The sequence below is a fragment of the Castanea sativa genome, chromosome 1 (assembly GCF_040712315.1).
Source record: "Castanea sativa cultivar Marrone di Chiusa Pesio chromosome 1, ASM4071231v1".
Taxonomy (NCBI): domain Eukaryota; kingdom Viridiplantae; phylum Streptophyta; class Magnoliopsida; order Fagales; family Fagaceae; genus Castanea; species Castanea sativa.
Window position 1 is genome coordinate 79056865 of NC_134013.1, and position 21939 is coordinate 79078803.

The 21939-nt window shown below is 38.1% G+C and overlaps 1 protein-coding gene and 1 non-coding gene across 2 annotated transcripts; both read right to left on the reverse strand.

Moving 5' to 3' along the window:
- Positions 1 to 296: 296 nt before the first annotated feature.
- Positions 297 to 4048, reverse strand: LOC142621770 (monogalactosyldiacylglycerol synthase 2, chloroplastic-like). Its single transcript, XM_075795126.1, has 8 exons — positions 3420 to 4048; positions 2467 to 2639; positions 1840 to 2001; positions 1602 to 1743; positions 1284 to 1508; positions 1137 to 1199; positions 967 to 1041; positions 297 to 860 (listed from the first exon to the last, which is right to left on the reverse strand). Exons 1-8 carry the CDS (start codon positions 3699 to 3701, stop codon positions 600 to 602), a joined length of 1383 nt encoding a protein of 460 aa, XP_075651241.1. The 5' UTR covers positions 3702 to 4048; the 3' UTR covers positions 297 to 599.
- Positions 4049 to 21466: 17418 nt separating this feature from the next.
- On the reverse strand, positions 21467 to 21540 carry TRNAR-UCG (transfer RNA arginine (anticodon UCG)). The gene has a single exon. It is a non-coding gene; the product is annotated as a tRNA-Arg (tRNA).
- Between the last annotated feature and the right edge of the window lie 399 nt (positions 21541 to 21939).

The window sequence follows — 21939 nt, forward strand, 5'->3', positions numbered from 1 at the left end:
CTAAACCCAGCAAGTTCAAGCAAGGTGCCTAAAAATTCTTTGGCTTGACAATTCAAAGCATAAAAGATTAGGCATATTTATCTCACTTGTTTGCTTCTTAAGCCCTCTATCACTTGCTTCAATAGTCTATTAGTCTCAATGAGTTTTGTCCTTTAGCTTTGAAGCAAACAGGTCATTGGAAGAAAAGCAAATTTCACATCATGCTGCTTTCGAAAAATGACTCATAATGTACAAAAGTTTCAATCACGGACAGGACAAAAATTTTGGGTACACAACAAGCTAAGGTAATTATGGGGCAGAAAAAACAAAAGGGGGTAAAACACTGCAGAATACAGAATACAACATTAACAAATTTCATATGATCCTATTTTCTCCCAAAAATAGCCTAAAAGAAATCCCAATCATTAAAAACACCAGAGCTTGTTTTGCATAATTTACAACTCATATTAAATGACCAAGCCCCTGAGACCAAAGAATGATAATACTAAAGCTAACTACCTGTACATTGCAATATACCATGGAGGCAAACTTTTTTTTTTTTTTCTTTTGCGCTAAGTAATTGACTGAGTGGAAGAGCCTCAAGACACAATTGTTGTCAATTAAATGAGGCTTGTGAATGAAGATGTTAACATGTAGGGGATATTCGCTAGAGGCCCTCGTTGGCAAGCGAGATCATGGATGTCCCTCACAATGTTGAAGACAGCCTCTGGTTGTGCTAATTTAAGTGCATTCTCTGACATTATCTTGAGCTCATCTTTCTTGGTGCTGAACCATTCAGTCACTAGTCTTGCAGTTTCTTTAGGACTTCGGGTGAAGACACCGGCACCATTGTCTACAACATAAGGTACATTGCCCTTTTCCTGAGCAAAGTGAAAAGGAAATTATTAGTAATGAGGATACAGCTAGAAAATAAAATTAGACATGTTATCTATCTCAATTGCACAAGTGATGAGGTTGATGACTAACTTGTCCAGGAATGTAATCATTGAGAATAATAGGAAGCCCCCTGATCAATGCCTCTGCAATTGTACCAGGTCCAGCCTATGAAACATAGAAACCATAGAATCTAATTAGTAAGGGGCTTAGCAATAAGCGCGATATAAAAGCAAATAGATGGCAGGGATTTATTAACATACTTTTGTTATAATGCAGTCACAAGCTCCCATCCACTTCTCCATTTGGGTCTCAAACCCTCTCACCTACATCAAAGAGGAACAAGCATTTAATCAATGCTCAAAATGAATGCATTGTCTTGATCCAAACAAGTTTGCGAAAGCCATTACCTTTACTGGGATTTTAAACTGCTCAGATTGAAGAGTAGTGGCTAGTGTTTTATTACGGCCACATATAATAATTAATTGCCCAATTGGTTTTCCAAGATCATTATCAAAAAGTGATTCCCCAAGAGCCAATGCAGTTTTCTTAACAGGTCCCATCCCTTCACCACCTCCCATTAGCAAAACTGCAGGCAACTCTGGGTCCATCTCAAGCTCTTCCCTCAATTGATCCTATACAAGACATAAAACAAAGAAAGTAAAAATCAGAAACTCCAGCCAGTAAAACATGCATACAGTTATAATCCCAAACAGGCATACACCTACCTTGGAAAGAGCCGCACGGGCAAAAGAAGGCCGGATGGGCAAGCCAAAAACACAAGTTTGAGACTCCTCAAGGCCATCAAGTAACGCTCTCTTGGCTACCTCCTCTGATGGGCAATAGCACCGATTAACCCCAGGGTGAAACCTGGATGCAGTTTCAAAGTTAGAATGCAATGCAAAGTGAACTATGATCAATGGGCAGCAAATATAAATGTAGTCTCAAAAGGGTTTGTTAACTAACCATGTAGGATGGCAAGAATTTAGGTCAGTGATGACAGTGACAAAAACCACTTTCTTCTGGAGGCCTTGCCATTTAAGAACCCACAAAGGAATATGTTGCATTAAAGGATGCACACTGATGATGATGTCTGGCTTGTACTCCATTAGCCCAGCCTCCACCTCTCTTCAATCACACAATATAGCAAAAATTAGAAAAACTAATTGGACTAAAAATATAATATGCAAATTGATAATATTGTACACCTAAAAAGTTATAATCATGTTCTCCAACTAAGGGAAATAATTCATCTTGGAGTAAAAAGTAAGCAACTATGTCCTCAATAATTCAACTTCTACCCAATCGATCAATCAGCAAGTGGGTGATAAAGAGCCATCATTATGATGAGAGCAACAACATGCACATAAGTGACAGTAATAAAACTCTGTCATTAACTAATAATATATATAAAAGTAGGGTCAAACTTTTGTTTGACTATGGGAACCAAACAATAGTCTCATGTCATAAAGTATAAAGAAATCTAATGGAAACTACAATCCACTTGAAAGCAATAAATTATTTATCATGTACTATAGTATCTGTAGGTAACAATGAGAATGAAAAGTAAAAGGGTTAAGAAGATCCAAGTACTTGGCATAGTAGGCAGCAATGGCAGCAAGATAGAAGCTGTGTATCCATCGAGGAGAGGTACCGTGGAAAGCAACCTTCCATAACTGTACATGTTTCACCATGAACTTGTATGATCTCTCCATGTCATTTAATGGCCAACCGGTGTATTCTTTCCATACATCTTTCACAAATATCTAAAATCAGAAGATACCAACAGTCAGGGGAGGCTTCACATGATATGAGTTCATGGCTCAGAACACTAGCACAGATTTTAAATTTGACCCAATTGGAAAGTTCATTAGCAATAAAAAGGAAATTAAACAAGTAAAAATAGAAAATTTCCACTTTCAGCATAACAATTAAAACAGCAAAGGAAAAAGTCGCTAAAATTGGAGAAAATCCCAAGATCATGAATTAGTAAAGCTGATAAGTAGAAGAATTAGAACAAGATGAGATCATCAAGCTCACCTTTAAAAAAAAAATGGAAAACTCAGGAAAAAATTGGATCATGAAAACAGTGAATCTGAATTGAAAATCTTGAAGGTTAAAAGAACAGTAAAGGTTCTTGATTTGACAAACAATGAGAAAGAGAGAGGCAGAAAACTCCAAGAAGAATAAAAGCTACATGATGGACAAAATTTTAGATGATCTCTATGTACCAAAAAGAAAATAATATTTAAGGAGGAAAAATACCTGGCTCCTGAACAATTTTACTTTTTAGAGAAGAACAGAACACATAAAAACAAGAAAGTCCAATAAGAACAGAAAGGCAAGCTATTCACATGTTCTGCATAAAACATTTCTTTCTTCCACGAAAAGAAACTTAATACTTCCAAATGAGACCATCAGATCAACAAGGACAAGTAATTCAAGGAAAGAGCTGTAATTAACCACAAATTTTTTAACCTAAAAAAAAAAATAAAGCAAATTGAACCAAATCCATGAAAACCCAGATGAGATTCAAGCTAAATTACCCTATACTCATCGCCAAACTCAATCTGAAAGGCGTCTCTGATGGCCTCTGCAGAGGCTCTGTGTCCTCCACCTGTGTCACTCATGAGAATCAGCACGTTCTTGGTCCTCTCTGCTCCAATTTGCACCAGCTCCATGGTGCTATCCTCGTCATAATCGTAGTCAGTCTCGTTCGAGCACCTCCTCTGGTTTTGGTTGCTTTTGCTGCCATGGTAGTACCCTCCAACCTTCTGGAACACCTTCTCTGTTATCGACTTCCTCGGGGTCGCCACGGAGATCACCATGTTCGTAGAAATCCCCCCAATCAAACCCCAGATAAAAATCTGCCAACTTTAACGAAAACCCAGTTGAACCTAACGGTCAAACTCCCTTTCCCGCCACGGGGAATGGGAATTTTTCCGGCAGAGAAAAACAGAGCAAAAACAGAGTCTGATGCAGAGAAAGAAGGAAAAAAGAGTTCGATTTTTGATATAAGTACAACAACTCAAATAACGAAATGTGTCTATGTTTTTCAGTTTTTGTAAGTGTGTGTGTGTGTGTTTGTAGAATAGAGAAGGGTGTTATTGGTTTTTAAGGTTAAAGATGTTCCAAGTTGGCAAAGTTTTGGTGCTGTTTGGCTTAATGATAGCGTAGATGCTAGAATTATGCTGGGAATTTTTATGGGAGAGACTAGAGAGGGAATTTTATGGCCGTCAGATCCGCATTTTTTTTTTCGAATGTTCTAATAGAAAGATTCGAATCTTTATACAATGTTTTAAGAAAAATTAGGAACAGAACACTGCTTTTGAATTTTTCACTCTTTAAACCCAAAACCATAAAAGTTTAGTAGCCTTATCACGCGCAAAGAAAGCGAGTGCAATGAGATTTTTTTTTTTGTGATCTTATTTTGTAAAAAGAAATTGTATTTTTTTATTTTATATATATAATTTTTATTTTACAAATTTAATTGATAAGTGGATAAAATAATTTAAAAATTAATAGAAAAGTTGTATTATTTTTTAGGTAATATTTTAATAGAAGTTAGAGTTACATTTTTACTATAATGCTTTTTAGTTTTATCTCTACTTAAATATAAACATAAGGATATAAAAATATTTTTTAATTAAAAAATAAGTAATTCAAACAGAAAAAATTTCTTAAATAATAATATAAATTATGACTTTTGCTTTTGATAGTCACGTAGTTTTGCCTATTTGCGTTTGAGTATAAAGACAAAATTGGTAGGTAGGCTTTGAGGCAAAGACTAGTTTACCCTTCTTGGAAGTTATGGGTCGTTGATTTGCTGTTAAGGACAGCAAGAGTAACAAGTCCTGAAGTACCCATGTTTAATTTTTTTTTTTTAGTAATTATTAAGCGCTCGGGTACGGTGATATAGTGCTCATTCTTTTTACATTTACGTTAAAGTGCATAAGTTAGTTTATGATGAGATTTGTCATGAATTTAAGAGGAAGAAGTATATCGTGTCATTGTACATTAGAAACACCCGATAACTTTCCTTTATTTGTACCAAACTATTTTGCTTTCCCTAATTTTTGCTTTCTAAAGATAGGATTAGAATTTTGAACCCTTGTTGAAAAGAAAACCAGTCATTATTGAAGGTAACATGATTAGGCATATTCATGGATTATGCCTCTGTTACACTTTTTCTGTTGCCTTGTTTATAGAAGATGGTCACTTCCCCTTTTTTCACATTCTTTGCATTTATAGGTTCTCATAGGAGTTGATGTGGTTTTTTTTTTTTTTAATTTTTAATTTATTTTTAGAAATGTTATATCCACAATATTTTTATAACACTTCTACAATAAATCATAAATGATAAATTATTACAAATTGTTATTGTTATAAACTTTTAAAGTTTGGACTAAAAATAAAATTGTTTGGGTTTCTTCTTAATAGTGGCATTTGATTTCATTTTAATTGAATTTAGAGAATGAAAATATAACAATTAAAACATTCATAAGAATAAATTGTTAGACGGCCAATTCAAAAAATGATTTGTCTACAAAAAAATAAAATATGTTAATTTGAATAAAATCATAACAATTCAATTTTTAATTCAGATCGTAACGATTCAATTTAAAACCAAATCTTTTTTTTTTTTTTTTGAGAAACAATTTTAATCCAAATGTAATGGGTCATTTGTTGATTAGATTCCTGTATGACCAAACCATAAGAAGATTAATTTAAAATCCTCCTCCGCCTCCCCCTCCCCCCCCCCCCCCTCTTTTTTAGGCTACGTACATTTTAGGAACAAGTTCAATACAAATACATTGCTAGTTGAGTAATGCTATAAACACAAATTATTTTATAACATTTTTACAAATTGATGTTCTAGCTAATTTCTTGTTGGTTTTCATTTAGACCCACCATTAACATCACTTTCTCATTTACTAATAATCACTCACCACATTAAAAGTTTGTAAAATTTGTTTATAAAATAATTTGTATTTCTAACATTACTCTTGTTATGAGCATACATAACCTTCAATCAATTGACTGCACTTTTCCTTATTTATTACATAGATAGTTATATCATTTTATCAATTTGGTAGTTAAGAAAATTCACATGATCCCTTATATGGAATTTGAGGTTAAAGTAAATATAATCATGAAACATTATGACCCATAACTTCTTGATTGCGACCAATAACAATAAGGTATACTTTATCCATAAGTTTTACCATAGTAGCTCTAGAATTTACTTAGGCCAAGAAGGATGAGTTCTAATAGCAAAGCAAAATATTACAATAAGGAAACAAGAAGCTTGCAGTACTATTTGACTACCGCAAACATATTATATTATTATAAAAAAATAAAAAAATTAACTTTCGTTTAGTATAAGGTAAACATTAGTTTTATTTATCTATTTTGGGCCAAATTTGTATACTTTGAATAATTGCATAAAATCACCGAAGTACAAACTCAATCCCATCACACCACCTGGGTTGCCTCGAAATTGCTTTGAGGGGATTGGGTAAGAGCATGTAGATCGAGGGAGACATATCTACTCGTTAAAAAATAAAAAGATTATAATAGGTACAAATGTACTATTGGCAATAAAATCAATAAAGAGAAATAATGACTTTGCACCCCCAAAGTGAGAGACAAGAGATGTAAACGTAATAAATATAATACAAAAGTAAGGGTATATTGGCAATGATTACACGTAATTCCAATGAGTGTAATATGGGACCCATGTAATGTTTGTGATAGGCTATGTGGAGTATCTTTGAGCTGGCGAAGAGCCCTTGCTTTGCTTATAGTCAGCCTATTTTTGTGTGCAAGACACATAACTGCGAAATTAACCACAATATTTTTCACAATTTTATTCTTTATATTGTAACTCTCTCGTAATAAAACGTGATTTGCAAAGAAAAAAGAGTGAATTTATATGTAAATAATGGTTAACTTTTTACAGTCTATTACATCAAAATTATAATAAAAAAATTGTAAAATAATTTGTAGTTCTATAACTGCACCACATAATTGAGTCTAAATATTAAATTAACACGAGGATGATCTCGCTTGTTACTACAGAGATTTCCTTAAAGACATAAAGCTCCAGAGAGAGAGAGAGAGAGAGAGAGAGAGAGAGAGAGAGAGAGAGAGAGAGAGAGAGAGAGAGAGAGAGAGAGAGAGAGAGAGAGAGAGAGAGAGAGAGCGCGCGAAAGAGAGGAAGCTTTCCCTCTTTTTCTTACGTACTCAGATACTTTTTTACCAATTTAGCTGTACTTGCGTTCATAAGAAACAGTCAAAGATAAGAGGAAAATGCCAATGTTTGATGGTCCCGTGGTCATATATTAACAAATTCATTTTAAAAATTTTTTTATTAAAAATTAAAAGAATTGTCAAATTTTTTTTAATTTTTAATAAAATTCTTTTTAAAAATTGTATATTATTGTGTATCCTGGTAGTAAAATCCATGTTTGATTATGAATCTATGATATCATAGCTTATAAACCGAAGAAGAAGAAAACGAGGTAAAAAATTTAGAAGACATGTAATGTAGATAAGTACTCTATATTCTATAATTATTTAAACTGCTTAATACATCTTTGGTACTTTGCTAATTACTTGTACGAAGAACAGAAGACGAGGATGAGATTGAGACCCATAAGCAAACTCCTAGACATACCCCAAGAGAATGCATTATACATGACTAGGTCCCGTAAAAATAACGTACTTATAAACCCTTATCCATGCATCTTCCCTTCTTAATTAGCACCTTTTGCCTCTATTTTATCCATAGAATGAGGGCAATACCAAAACAAAAAGGGGGTATCTTGGGTCTCGACCAGAACAAAACCTATTTGGTTAGGTTAAAATCCAATTCTCGTACGAATTCAACGAATTTAAGATTCTTTTGTTATACTATATCAAATTTGACAATTTGATTTTCAATGAGATCCTTAAGATGTGTATATAACTAGATCAAAATTGGATCAGCATAGATTTAACTTGAACTATACTTAAATGTCAACAAACTGTATTAATAATAACCCAACTTTTTTTTTAAAGATGAATTGGCAATTTGTTTATTTAAATAAAGCGATCAACATTATGTACAATAACAAGGGGCATAGTATATAGGAGCCAATTCTCAGAGAAATTATTATTTATACCTGAAAGATTGTTGATGTGATCCTCCTTAACTAATGAGATGATGCCATCTATGCAAATGTATGTGTGAGCTTCATAATCAGCACAAGAATAAAAAAATAAAAATTACTAGATGATGTCACATTTGTATAAATAACAGCATTTTATTAGTTAGGAGGTTAGGGAGAACCATGTCAGCAGTCCTCTTGGTAAACCTAATAATTTCTCATATTCCAGGCCCATTTGTTCATTAATAAGACATTGAATAAGGGTCTATCGGTAAAAATAGACAAACTAACCACAAAGTTCAATCTATGTGAGATCAAGAGTGGCCCAACAAAATTTGGGGCCTAAGGCAAAAAATTATGTGGAGCCTTTAATATATAAATATTAATTAAAAAATTATTTAATACTAATTAAATCAAGGTAATTTTGATACATTAAATACATAATTTGATAAATAATCCCAACCAAACTAATGTTAATTTCATATTGAGAATTGAATATCAAAATTGAATTATAAATATTAATAAAAAGAAATAAAAATATATTACGATTAAAAAAAGATACTTTATTTTGGATATATGACGATACATAGTTAAGTAAAGTTGTAATCTAATTTTTATTTTTATATGTTGTTTTTAAGAGAGAGAAAGAGAGATAGATATTATTTGGTGTATGGCTTTGTAGGACATCAGTTTACAAAAATTAAAGTCTCAAACTATTAGGAGAGATTAATCTATTATTGATGATTTAACACATTTGCAATATCTTTTTGAAACATTTTAAGATTTCAATTGGATTAAGGTTCTATTGGTCTCATACTTTGAGAGTCTTAATAGAAATGAAAAAGAAAAATGTGCTAATTAAAAGCATTATAAAATGGTCAAAATATAATGTGACATTGACTCTCATTAATGAATTTCATCAATTTAATTAACGAATGTGTATATCAATTTTTGTAATTAATAACATGACAATTTGTAAACCAATAGTAAAATTAGTAATATACTTAACATCACTAATAAAGAAATATATATAACCTTTAAAATATATATATAATTTTAAAAAAATTTGGGCCTTTAACCATGGGAAGTGGGGCCTTTTTTCCTAAAAGAAAATTTGTTTTTTGGTGGAGCCTTAGGCCTAGGCCTTGGGTCAACCCTATGTGAGATGTAGGAAAGTATGATGGATTGTGATATGATTTAAAAGTAGATGGAAAGTGAGTTGCTTAGAACAATTGATAACAGGTTAGACACCTTTGCAAAGAACACATAGTTCTCAAAGAAAACCTCTCACACTTATTTCAATCAACATTCAAAAACTAATTGCAAAGTAACTTCAATGTACTTATACTAGCTATTTGGCATTGGTAGCCTTGTAGATGGATAACAAATGTCTAAATCCTATTTGGTCAATGCTTATGCAATCATCTAGCAAAGTTACTAATTTTTTGTTGTTGTTGAGAATACTAAGTGATGATGCAAAGAAAATTAGTAGGCTAGATGTTTCGGACTTGAAAGGACTACTTGCTCTTTTGATGGCCTGGAAAAGAAAGAAAAGCGATCAAAGGTGACCGGGGTTGCCGGCCAAGAACCCTCCGATGGCATAGTTAGTTTTCTCTCTATATTTTCGGAGTTCCAATTTTTTGGGAAATATAAAGCGTACATTTTTCTAGTCTGAATGGGTGTTTATATAGTGTCCTAGGAACAGTTATTGGGCTTGTAACCTCCCTTGGATTTGAGGAGGTGCGAGGGTTCAAGGATAACTTTCACAACCGTTTAGGAGTTATATTTTCTCATATAAGGGTCACCGGAAGTTATGCGTATGTTACGGAGTGGTGACATGTACTCAGGAATTCCGAAGTGTAAAGGGCTCATCCAGGGGTCCTCTTGTTGTATATACCTTGCTTCTAAAAGAGGTTGTTCCTCTTATGGACGAACCTCTTCAGGACGGGGTTGATAGCTTTCCTAGGACGAGTAGATGCGGTTGTGCCAAATTTGACTGAGGGTATGTTTTCATCTATGGACGACCATGGACATTAGCCTCGTCCTGGTGCTTTCTTTTGGACGACTACTGGTGTGGATGACCATGGATGGTCCGGAGTATTTTATTTTTCTTCATTCCTCATCAGTTGCCCCTTCGTCCATGAGTCATTCAACATATCACTAAACTTCAGGACGGGTTTTCCAAGAACATTTATTATTATTATTTTATTTTCTATTTTATTTGTTTTTCAGACAGCGTACCACGTGTCATGCTTTCATAGGTAATTGGTCACGTCGACTTACCTCCTCGAGGCAGATGCCACATGTCGCTTTCACATTGGTCTCGTCGTTGTGAATACCGAGACTTCTCTACCTATAAATAGTGGTTTCCCTCTCGTGCCCCTCTCATTTTTTCAGATTTTCTATTTTGATACTTCTCGTCCGTCGCCTCGTCTAGGAGTGTTCTCAGTGTCCTTGGTATCTTTCTTCTAGAGCCAGGTATTCCCCTTACTCTCACTCTCAGGCTTTCCTTTTTAAGCTTTAGGACGTCTAAAATGGCTACCTGTTTGTCTAGCGACAGTGTAGACAAGGCCATAGACGAGTATCATGATTCTTCTAGCTATAGCACTTCTAGTAACGATAGTAGTAGTAGTAGTGGCCACACAACGGAGGAATATACCTCTGGTGTTCCTGGAATTCCCGCTGAAACCTTACAAGAAAATCTTAGGACGAGGGCAGCCTCTGGAGCTGGTACCTCGACGAGCGTCCTGCCGTCCCCCCCTTTGGACGAAGAAGAAACTGTGTATAGTTGTGCTATAGAAATCCCTTCTAAGACGGACGAGAAGAGGTTAGACGCTCTTAGGAGTTGGTTCCAAATCTCAAACGATCTGAATCCTAGGTTAGCCGTCCGAGGGGAATGGTGTTGCCAACCCCGTTTTGGAATAGGTATTTACGAAGCTTATTTGATAGGGGGGCTTAGATTACCTTTAAATGCCTTCTCTAGAGAATTACTCACTAGGTTGGGCTTGGGAGTTTGTCAGTTTAACCCCAACGCGTGGAGACTTATTGTCTCTATGCAAGTCTTATGGAGGGAAGTATTTAATGGGAACCGTCCTATCACCATGGATGAGTTTCTGTACTGTTATAAACCCTCTGAGATAAGTCAATCTTTAGATTTTTATCAATTTACAGCTAGGGGCAATGACTGTAGGTTGATTAAGTCTTTGCCTTCGTCTGATAGAAACTGGAAGACAGAATTTTTCTTTGTCTCTGGTTTCTGGGCGGGGCATCCTATCAAGGTTGGTAGAGATGCATTTGCCCCTTATATTTAGGAGAATTAGGGAACCTTCGTCAAGAAGGTATGTTATGTTTTTCCTTCATTCTTTTTTTTATTTGTTTTGTTATATTTTATCTTTAGACAGTTGTCTAACCTTAATTTTCCTCTCTTTTCTCAGCTTTTAGACGTCCTTCTTTAAGTAAGTTTCACCGTGACCGCGTCCACAGAGCTCATCTACACCCCGAGAGGAATTTTCACTCGTTGGTGACTCTTCGACGCTTGCACAAGTGGGGACTTGGCCCTAATCCATCTGCTGAAGCCCTTACGCACAAGCAAACTATCCGTAGACGTGAGTGCTTTTCTTACTGGAAATTTTGAATTTTTTTTTGAATTTTTTTTTATATACATACATATGTACATGTGTTTTTTAGGAATGACAACCATGAAAGAAAACAAAGGGAAGGAAGTGATTGACGAGACAACCAGACTTGAAGTTCAACCTCAGCCTCGTCATGCTGCTGGAGACAAAAGGAAAAACTTGTCCAAAAACTTGGACTTGGGAAGCTTACCTAGTTGTCGGGGGAAGAAGACCAAGCATTAGTCGTCTAGGCTTGAAACTGCTAAGTCTGACCCTTCTTCCTCCTTGCCGTCCATCACAGTTGTTGATATTGACTCGTCTACGCCCGTTGGCGTCACTTCGTCCAAAACCCATGCTCCTGCTTCATCCGAGCCTCCTCAAAGGATTTTTATGAACTTACTGGAGAATGAGGATTTAGCCTGGGAATGATTTCAAGAGGTTGTAACAGGTGAGGACATGGTTGCGTGCTACGATATGTCTTTGAAGGAGTTTGAGCATTCCGGTGTCCACGATCTTTTTAAGGTGAGCACCTTTGTCTCGTCTTGCTTTAGTAATGTTATCTATTATCATTTTTATCTCTTGAACCTTCTTGTCTTCTATGAAGGCAATGTAAAAGTTCATAGCTGCGTCCAGGCAGGCCACGGAGATGGATAAGACGAGATTAAAGACAACTGCAGAACTTGGGCCAAAGTGGCGAATAAGGCCAATGACGAGGTTAAGGGGTTGAATACTTTGGTAGGGGAGTTGAAATCTAATGCTGCTAAGAAGGACGATTTGACTTTCTTCAAAAGAAGAACAATGAGCTGAGTTTCCTTTTCAAGAAGGCTAAAGACGATGTAGTGGAGGAGTTCAAAGCGTCCAAGGAGTTTACTGACCTGCTGGACACCAACTATGCAGCAGGGTTTGAAGATTTCAGAATGGATGCTATAGAAAACTTTCCTGGAGTTGACTTTAGCACTATTAAACTCAACCTTGGTGCTGCTACAAGTTCTCTCCTCCAAACAGGCTCAGACGATGTTAATATTGAGGATGATGCCACCACAAAGCCATGTCAGGACGACCCCAATGTTGATGCCCCCCTTCTTGAAGACGAAATTTTTAACTTAAGAGTGCTATTGTTGTTCTATTTTTCTTTTAGTTTGGTCCATTGTTTTTTGGACCCTTATTAAGACGTATTTGAGTACAATTATCTCGTCCAGAGTGTTCTGGACGAGCTTATTAACAATTGTTTTTTAAGGCTTATTTTATAAGGGTTTTTGGACGGTGGTCGTCTATCCTCTTTAGACTAATGAATATTTACTTTTATCCATTATTTATTGTATGGACGAGTTTATCCACTATTTTCACCATTAATGTCATTGGCTTTTAAACAGTCTGTGTTCTAAGTGTTGAATGGTCGTCCATGTAATTTTCTTATGGACGACCCACCTAAGCATGGACGTCTTTGTTAGCCAGTCAAATCTTTACAAGTGTAACTCGTCTTAGGACGACAATGATGACTTCGCCAGTCTTTTACCTCGTCCTTTGGGCAATTATCACTCGTCTCCTTGCAAGACGCTTATAATGTTCTACTCGTCCTAAGACATTGAGGCGTCTTGGCTAGATGCTCGTCTTTGGAACTTTATGCTTTAACGTATGTCTTTTTCTTGTCTATCTACTTCTTAGACGAGTATGCCTTAGCTTTTTCTTTTTGCTTTATCCTCATTTCGAGGAAAGCTTAGATGAGTATGCCTTAGCTTTTTTATCCTCATTTCGAGGAAAGTTTATGAACGTTACATCCCTGCGTTCAGAGATTTTCATTCATCTTAGGCTTTTGCCCCTTGTGGGTATCATTATGGAAGCTAGATTTATGCATTAAATATATTAGAAATCCAAACCATATTATTGCATGAACATTGTCCACAAATATGGCACGCTTAGAAGTTGGTGCCTTATTAAAATACTTAAGAAAATACATAACCTCGTCTTTTACAGACTGGTCTGTAGACGGTGCAAAAATTTAAGTACTAGTACACTTCTTATTCTTAATACACACTATAGTAGTAATAAGAACACAACAGTAGGTATAAGTAAACACATAGATCGTGGCTGTAGCTGTCCATAGTATCAACCTCGTCCCTGGATTATTTCGTCCAAGTTCATCACTGATAGTACCTCCTCAGGTGTTCCACGTTCCAGGGGTGCTTTAACTTTCGTCCGTCCAGGGCCTCCAGGTAGTATGACCCCTGCCTCTTGCAGTTGATTACCCTGTAGGGTCCTTCCCAATTGGGTCCCAATTTTCCATGAGCTGGATTCCTAGTTGCTAAGGAGACTCTTTTGAGAACAAGGTTCCCAACACTGAATCGTTTGGGTTTCACCATGGCATCATGCTGCCTAGCCATAAGATTTTTGTATCTTACTGTCCTTTGCTCTGTATCCATTCTTATCTGTCAATAAGATCGAGGTCAAGACGAAGTTGTTCCCCATTCTCTCTCTCCTGATACTTCATCACTCGATGATTAGCCATATGAACTTCTGCCGGTATGACGGCTTCACTTCCGCCGGTATGACGGATTCACTTCCATAGGCTAGCTTAAAGGGGGTCTCTCTTGTCGGGGTTCGTACAGTCGTCCTGTAGGCCCAAAGAACACCTGGTAACTCATCTGGCCATATCCCTTTTGCCCCTTCGAGCCGAGTCTTGATGATTTTCAGCAGGGGTCGGTTCGCTACTTCTGCTTGTCCATTCGCCTGTGGATGGGAGGGTGAGGAATAGTGATTCTTGATTCCAAAATGTTTGCAAAAGTCCCTGAAGGGTGCGTTGTCAAACTGACGTCCGTTATCCGATACTAGTACCCTGGCTACTTCGAACCTACATAGAATATTCTTCCAAACAAAATTTTTAACATTTTGCTGAGTGATTGTTGCAAGAGGTTCGGCCTCTACCCACTTGGTAAAGTAATTGATCCCTACTACCATAAACTTCATCTAATTCCCATGGAGAAGGGACCTAGGATATCCAGTCCCCACTGTGCAAAGGGCCATGGGGCCATCATTAGGGTCTGGTACTCTGATGACTGTCTAGGGACATTGCTATAGCGCTGACACTGGTCACATACCTTGACATAGGCCTTAGCATCTGCCTGCATTATAGGCTAATAGTAGCCTGCACGGACGACCTTATGGACTAGTGATCTCGCTCCTGAATGATTTCCTCATACTCCTTTATGAACTTCCTTCAAAACATAGTTTGACTCGTCCAAAGCCAAGCACCTTAGGTAAGGTTAGGAAAAACCTCGCTTGTACAGCACTTCGTTTATGAGGACGTATTTGGCTACCTGGCTCTTAATTTCCTAGCTTCCTCCTTGTCTTCTGGAAGCCTTCCATCCTTAAGATAGATTACTATTGGACTCATCCAATTTTCTGCCCCTCCTATTTGCTGTATATCCGGAAAGTCTATGCTTGGCATATATTGGACGTTGTCGTACTCGTCTGTAACTCCTCCTGCCGAAGATGCTTTCGCCAAGGCATCTGCTTCCATATTTTTCTCCCTGGGGAGTTGAACAAAATTTACTGCTGAAAACTTTTGAGCAAGTCGTTTCACTTTGCTGAGGTATTTCTTCATCCGATCTTCCTTGACATCACACATTTACTTGGTTGATGACTAGCTGAGAATCTCCTTTAACTATTATCGATTCCGCTCCTAAGGACTTAGCCAATTCCTATCCTTTGAGTAGAGCTTCGTACTCAGCCTCATTGTTGGTGGTTTGATACTGTAGACGGGCCGCGTACTCCAGCTTATCATCCTCTGGGGACTTTAGTATGACTCCAATCCCTCCTGCATATAGTGTGGACAATCCGTCTACATTAATAATCCACCTTTCAACTCCTTCGTCTTTGTCCAGCTCATTCTAGCTGGGGGTGAACTCTGCAATGAAATCTGCTAATGCCTGCGCCTTTATCGCGCTCTTTGGAAGGTATCTGATGTTAAACTCGCTGAGTTCCACAGCCCACTGTATTAATCGTCCAGCGACTTCCAACTTGTTCATTGCCTTCTTTATGGGATGATCTGTTAGGACGTTAATAATATGAGCTTGGAAAAAATGCCTCACTTTCCTGGAAGCCGTAATCAAGGCAAAAGCTAGCTTTTTTATCATCGGGTATCGTCCTTCCGCTCCTCTCATCGCACGGCTTGTGTAATAAACTGGTTTCTGGATTCTCCCTTCTTCTCTGACCAACGTCGAGCTTATTGTGTGTGGGGACACCGCCAAATACAAATACAACTCTTCTTCAGGTATAGACGGACTCAGCAACGGCGCTATCATGAGATATGTCTTCAAGTCTTGGAAGGCCTTTTGACACTCGTCTATCCACTCAAATGCCTTCCTGGGGACTTTAAAGAATGGCAAACACTTATCAGTAGCTTTCGACACAAACCTGTTAAGGGCGGCAACTCGTCCGGTAAGAGACTAGACTTCCTTGATGTTTTTCGGGGGTTCTATATTCAGTATCGCCTGGATTTTGTCAGAATTTGCTTCAATTCCTCTGTGCGAAACTATGAACCCCAAAAACTTCCCCGACGAAACTTCGAAAGCACATTTGCTTGGATTTAATTTCATGTTATACGTCGAAGTGTATTAAAAGTCTCTTGAAGGTCGTCCAGATGATTTCCCTCATCCAGGCTCTTTATCAGCATATCATCTGCATAAGCCTCCACATTTTGCCCGATTTGAGGATAGAACATGTGGTTAACCAGTCTTTGGTAAGTCGCCCCTGCGTTCTTCAAACCGAAGGGCATTACTTTGTAGCAATACAACCCTTGGCTTGTAATGAATGAGGTCTTTTCTTGATCCGCTTCGTCCATCTTTATCTAGTTGTAGCCTGAGAAGGCGTCCATGAAGCTCAGCACCCTGTGACCTGCCGTCGAGTCCACCAGTTGGTCAATGTGTGGTAATGGGTAACTATCCTTAAGGCAAGCTTTGTTTAAGTCAGTAAAGTCCACGCACATTCGCCACTTGCCGTTAGCTTTCTTCACCATGACTACGTTCGCCAACCAATCTGGATAATAAACTTCTCAGATGAATTCCGCGGTAACCAACTTCTGGACTTCTTCCTTGATGGCATTGTCTCGCTCAGGAGCAAAAACCCTCTTCTTCTAACGCACTGGTTTGGAATTGGGACACACGTTCAGGCTGTGAGTAATAATACTTGGATCAATACCAGGCATGTCTTCATGACTCCATGCAAAGACATCGAGGCTTTTCTTCAAAAACTGGACCAAAGCATGCTTTGCCTCTTCTTCCATGCTCGACCCAATTCTAGTGAACTTCTCAGGCCTTTTCTCGTCCAAAGGGACGTCTTCTAACACCTCAGTGGGTTCCGCTGCGATCCTTCTCTTGTCTATACTCATTGCCTGTATATGCTCGTCCATCACCAGCATGGCTAGGTAGCACTCTCTGGCGGCCAACTGATCTCCTTGTACTTGGCCCACTCCGTGCTTAGTCGGGAATTTGATGGACAAGTGGTAGGTAGAGGTTACCGCCTTCCAACTATTCGGAGTTGGTCTTCCAATAATTGCATTATATGATGATGCACAATCAACAATAAGGAAATTTACCTATTTGGTTATCTACTGTGGATATGCTTTAACGACCACTGGTAATGTGATGGTGCCCACTGGTTGCACCTTCATTCCGTCGAATCCCACCAATGGCGAATTCATTGGTCGAAACTGATATTGTCCTAGCCTCATTTGCTGGAAGGCGGGGTAATACAAAATGTCCGCAGAATTGCCATTGTCTATCAACACCCTCCTGGTCATATAGTTAGCAATGAGTAGGGTGATGACTATCTCGTCATTGTGTGGGTGGTAAAGTCGTCCTGCGTCCTCGTCTGTGAACGTAATGGCTTGCTCGTCTACTTCCCTCGTCTTAGAAGGTCGTTCAGACATCTGGATGTTCTGCACCACCTTCAGGTATGTCTTCCTCGACTTGGATGACTGCGTTATCGAGTTTCCTCTGATAATTACTCTTATCTCTCCTAGTGGGGGTCGTGATGACTCTTCCACCTTAGCTTTCAGTTTCTCATCTCTTTGGTCTCGTCCAAGGAAGTTCCTTAGCTTTCCTTGTCTAATGAGATTCTTTATCTGCTGTTTCAAATCAAAGCACTCGTCCGTGTCATGCCCGTGGTCTTTATGAAAGCGGCAATACTTGCTTCTTTTGCGCTTGTTAGGATCTCATTTCATCTTATCCGGCCACTTCAAGGACGGATCATCCTTGATCTGCATAAGAACCTACTCTAGTGGCATAGTCAGGGGTGTGTATTGCTGATTTCTCGCTGAGGAACTTGCCTTCTTACCATCCTTGTCTTTTCTTTCGTCTACCTGAGCCTTCTTTGGACGAGGTCCCTGATCTGAGTAACGCTGGTGGCCCGCTTCCGAGTGCTCTGCTCTCTTTCTCTTCTTGGCTATGATAGCGTCCTCAGCATTCATGAAATTCTAAGTCGAATGGACGAGTTTGGCCATAGTTTGTGGTTCATACTCGTAGAGCTTATGGATGAACAAGTCAGAATTGACCCAATTGTGGAACGCGGCCAACAATAACTTGCCATCCATTTCGTCTACCATCAAGGCTTCCTTATTAAACCGGGTAATGAAGGACCGCAAATTCTCATTTTTCCCTTACTCTATAGTCAGCAAACTAGAAGAGGAACGCTTGTGGCGTTGTCCTCTAATGAAATTATTGACAAACAACTTACTCAACTCTTCAAATGATCCCATTGAGTTTGGGGGTATTTTACTGAACCACACCCGCGCTGGTCCCTTAAGTGTGGTAGGGAAAGCTCTGCACATAATCTCGTCCGGGACCCCTTGAAGGTGCATGGTCATCTTGAAAGTAGCAATGTGATCACTCGGGTCACGATTTCCATCATATGAATCCAAAGAAGGCATTTTGAATTTCAGAGGTAGGGGATGACTGTTGATGGAAGCCGTGAAAGGGGAGTCCGTTCAGTGAACTAAATCATCCACTGAGTTTGCCCGCCTCATGTTCTCCCTCGTCTCATCCATGGCTTTTCTCATCTGGTCCATCTCTCTTTCTAAGTGTGGCACTCTTCTTGAAGCAGTACCCCTTGTTTGATTTTCGGACTCAACATTTTCTCCTCCATCTTCCTGACTTTGGGCTCGTCCTTCCATGTACCCATCTTGGCCCTGCCTCCTAAGGTTGATCTCCCTGTTCAACTCCTGATTCTGACGGGTCAGTTCTGCCATAGCGGCAGCCATGGATTGTATATATTGAACAGGAGGCGGTTGCATGACAGGCGCTGACCTGCGATCGCAAAGGGGATTACTAGAAGTATCCTTACTCTCCTGGTGGCCTAAGCTGGTAGCCCTTGATCTTGTTCGAACCATTCAGCCTTTTGTCTAAGAAAGGCTAATCGTTGACAACAAAACATATAATCGAACGAAAAGAACAGTGAATTTTTTCCCACAGACGGCGCCAACTGATGATACGAAGAAAATCAGTAGGCTGGATGCTTCGGACTTGAAATGACTACTTGCTTTTTTGATGGCCTGGAAAAGAAAGAAAAACGATCAAAGGTGACCGGGGTTGCCAGCCAAGAACTCTCTGATGGCAAAGTTAGTTTTCTCTCTATATTTTCGGAGTTTCAACTTTTTGGGAAATATAAAGCGTACCTTTTTTTTGGTTTGAATGGGTGTTTATATAGTGTCATAGGAACAGTTATTGGGCTTGTAACCTCCCCTGGATTTGAGGAGGTGCGAGGGTTCAAGGATAACTTTCACAACCGTTTAGGAGTTATATTTTTTCATATAACAGTCACCGGAAGTTATGTTTATGTTACAGAGTGGTGACATGTACTTAGGAATTCCGAAGTGTAAAGGGCTCGTCCAAGGATCCTCTTGTTGTATATACCTTACTTCTAAAGGAGGTTGTTCCTTTTATGGACGAACCCCTTCAGGACGGGGTTAATAGCTTTCCTAGGACGAGTAGATGCGGTTGTGCCAAATTTGACTGAGGGTATGTTTTCATCTATGGACGACCATGGACATTAGCCTCGTCCTAGTGCTTTTTTTTGGACAACTGCTGGTGTGGATGACCATGGACGGTCCGGAATACTTTATTTTTCTTCATTCCTTATCACTAAGTATTTTAACACACATACATACAAGGGGAGATGGGAGAATGGAGAAAGTTTTAAAGAAACTAACAATAGTGTATATCCAAAATGGCCTAACTATTGAATACACAACGAAGTTACCAATTAGTTACAAGAAAATTAGTAAATAGCTACTTGAAATGCCTGACATTAATTAAGGTGTCCTATCATCATATGGTTAGTAACTATGTTTAGGCGTTTCCCCTCTTTGGCACCTCCAAATGAACTTGGCTAACTTACAACATAAACATTCGATAAAAGGAGGTCAATCTCATTTATATATTCCCTCAAAATCTTGGAGGTCGGCAATTAGCAAATCAAGAGTCGTTCTGATTCAATCAACGATTTGGGACCTGTTTGTTACTATTGTTTATTACACATATTTTCATACACTTTTTTATCCACACGTGATTTCAAAAAATACAAACAATGTTATTGGAAATCGGTTTCCAATGCCCACTCCTCTTGATGTTTAATGCTTACAACTACCATCAATCACATTAAATACTACTTGCTGCATAATCTAATCTATAATCTTGAAGGAATAGGTAGTGTCCTCTATTACCCTCCCTCAGCCTCTTCGAGGGAGGTGGTATGTCAGGCCTAACCCTTGGAATCAATGGATGAGAAAATGCCCATAATACCTTGATAGAGTCCCTATATTCCAATCAAAGGTTTGATAATTTAAAATTTTCCTCTCATCCAATGTGTGGCAACTTTGATCTCAAAGAACTTTTCACAGTTTCACACTAACCCGGTTTGGTCATTGGTGCAGTGAATGTCTTTCCTTATTGCATCATTGCATGTACTATTTGCGGTGATCATCTGCCCATAAGAGTCCCGATCTTTCCTGTGGCTTCCATCACAAACATTCCATCACCCAAAAGACAATTAATAGTAATAATTATATGTAAAGGGTAGAATAAATTCAACTAAGTGTAAAAATATCAATGTCAAATCGACCTGTAAAAAGCCATTGCCTCACTTGTCAATGATAATTGGTGCATAACTGTCATCATAATGAAGACAAGCAGTGTAGCACAACGCATGACCGACGCTCAAGGGACAAGAGCCCTAGTAGTAGCAAACTATACTAATTATTGATTACAACTACATGCTAGAACGTCCTCTTAATATCTTTTTAATTATGCAATTGAAAAGAAACAAAATGAACAAACAAAAACTTGGACAGAAACCTTACTTACGGCTTACGCTGATTTGGCTCTCCCAGCCACAAATAGCAAAAAGGGACTGTTTGGGCCCTCTAATTACACAAGTTTATGATAGAACTCTGTGTGAGAGAGAGTACTTGGACTGGCATTATGTGGGTTACAATTCATTGAGCCTGACCGAAAAGGGTGTGGCTCAAATCTAATCCATCAAATTAGTGGGCTGCTTTTAGTTTATCTATCAATTTTGACTTGTCATCTATTACCATGCTGACAAAGCTTTCCTTCATTGGATTGCTTAAGGTATGTAGAGTAGGACCACTCTTGTCTAAAAAAGAAGGGAACTAACAAACAAAAAGAGGAAAGAGGGACACTACAGAGCCAGACGTAGAGCTGCAAGAAAAGAAGAGCTAGCAAGATGGAGTAGCAAATTGGAAAAAAAACAGTAAAGAGACACACAGAGACAGAGTTTTAAAACAAAAAACAAAAAAACAAAGTTCAGCAATAGCGACCACAGTGGGAGTCGAACCCACGACCTTTTGATCCGAAGTCAAACGCGCTAATCCACTGCGCTATGCGGTCTTCTTGATACTCATTTATACACTTTTTTATATTCAGAGAAATACCTGCATGAGGATTGAGGATAAACAAATTGAAATCAGATACTTATCACTGATGATCGTATTAAATTGTAACCAAATATTACGCCTAATATGCATTTTATCGGAAAAATCACAATATTAATTGTATTCAATATGATTGCATTAGAAATTCCTTAAATCACAAGTGAGTATTTGATGATTAATGTCAACTAACACCTCTTGACATCTTTAACAAATATGTCCTGAATTCGAACCCATCCTCCCGCTTGAAAAGTACTAAAAGATTAAAAAAAAATGTTGATGTTGATGTTGAATTAGATGTTGACGCTAAAGCAATTGTTAATTTACTTTCTAACAATGATAGCTCTTGTGCTAACTT

Excerpts from the sequence above, each read along its gene's own strand:
- LOC142621770 (XM_075795126.1), bottom strand. The coding sequence starts at position 3,701 with ATGGTGATCTCCGTGGCGACCCCGAGGAAGTCGATAACAGAGAAGGTG. Across the intron at positions 2,002-2,466 it reads ATTGCTGCCTACTATGCCAA|AGAGGTGGAGGCTGGGCTAA; the intron begins GTACTTGGATCT and ends GTGTGATTGAAG. Across the intron at positions 861-966 it reads ATGATTACATTCCTGGACAA|GAAAAGGGCAATGTACCTTA; the intron begins GTTAGTCATCAA and ends CACTTTGCTCAG.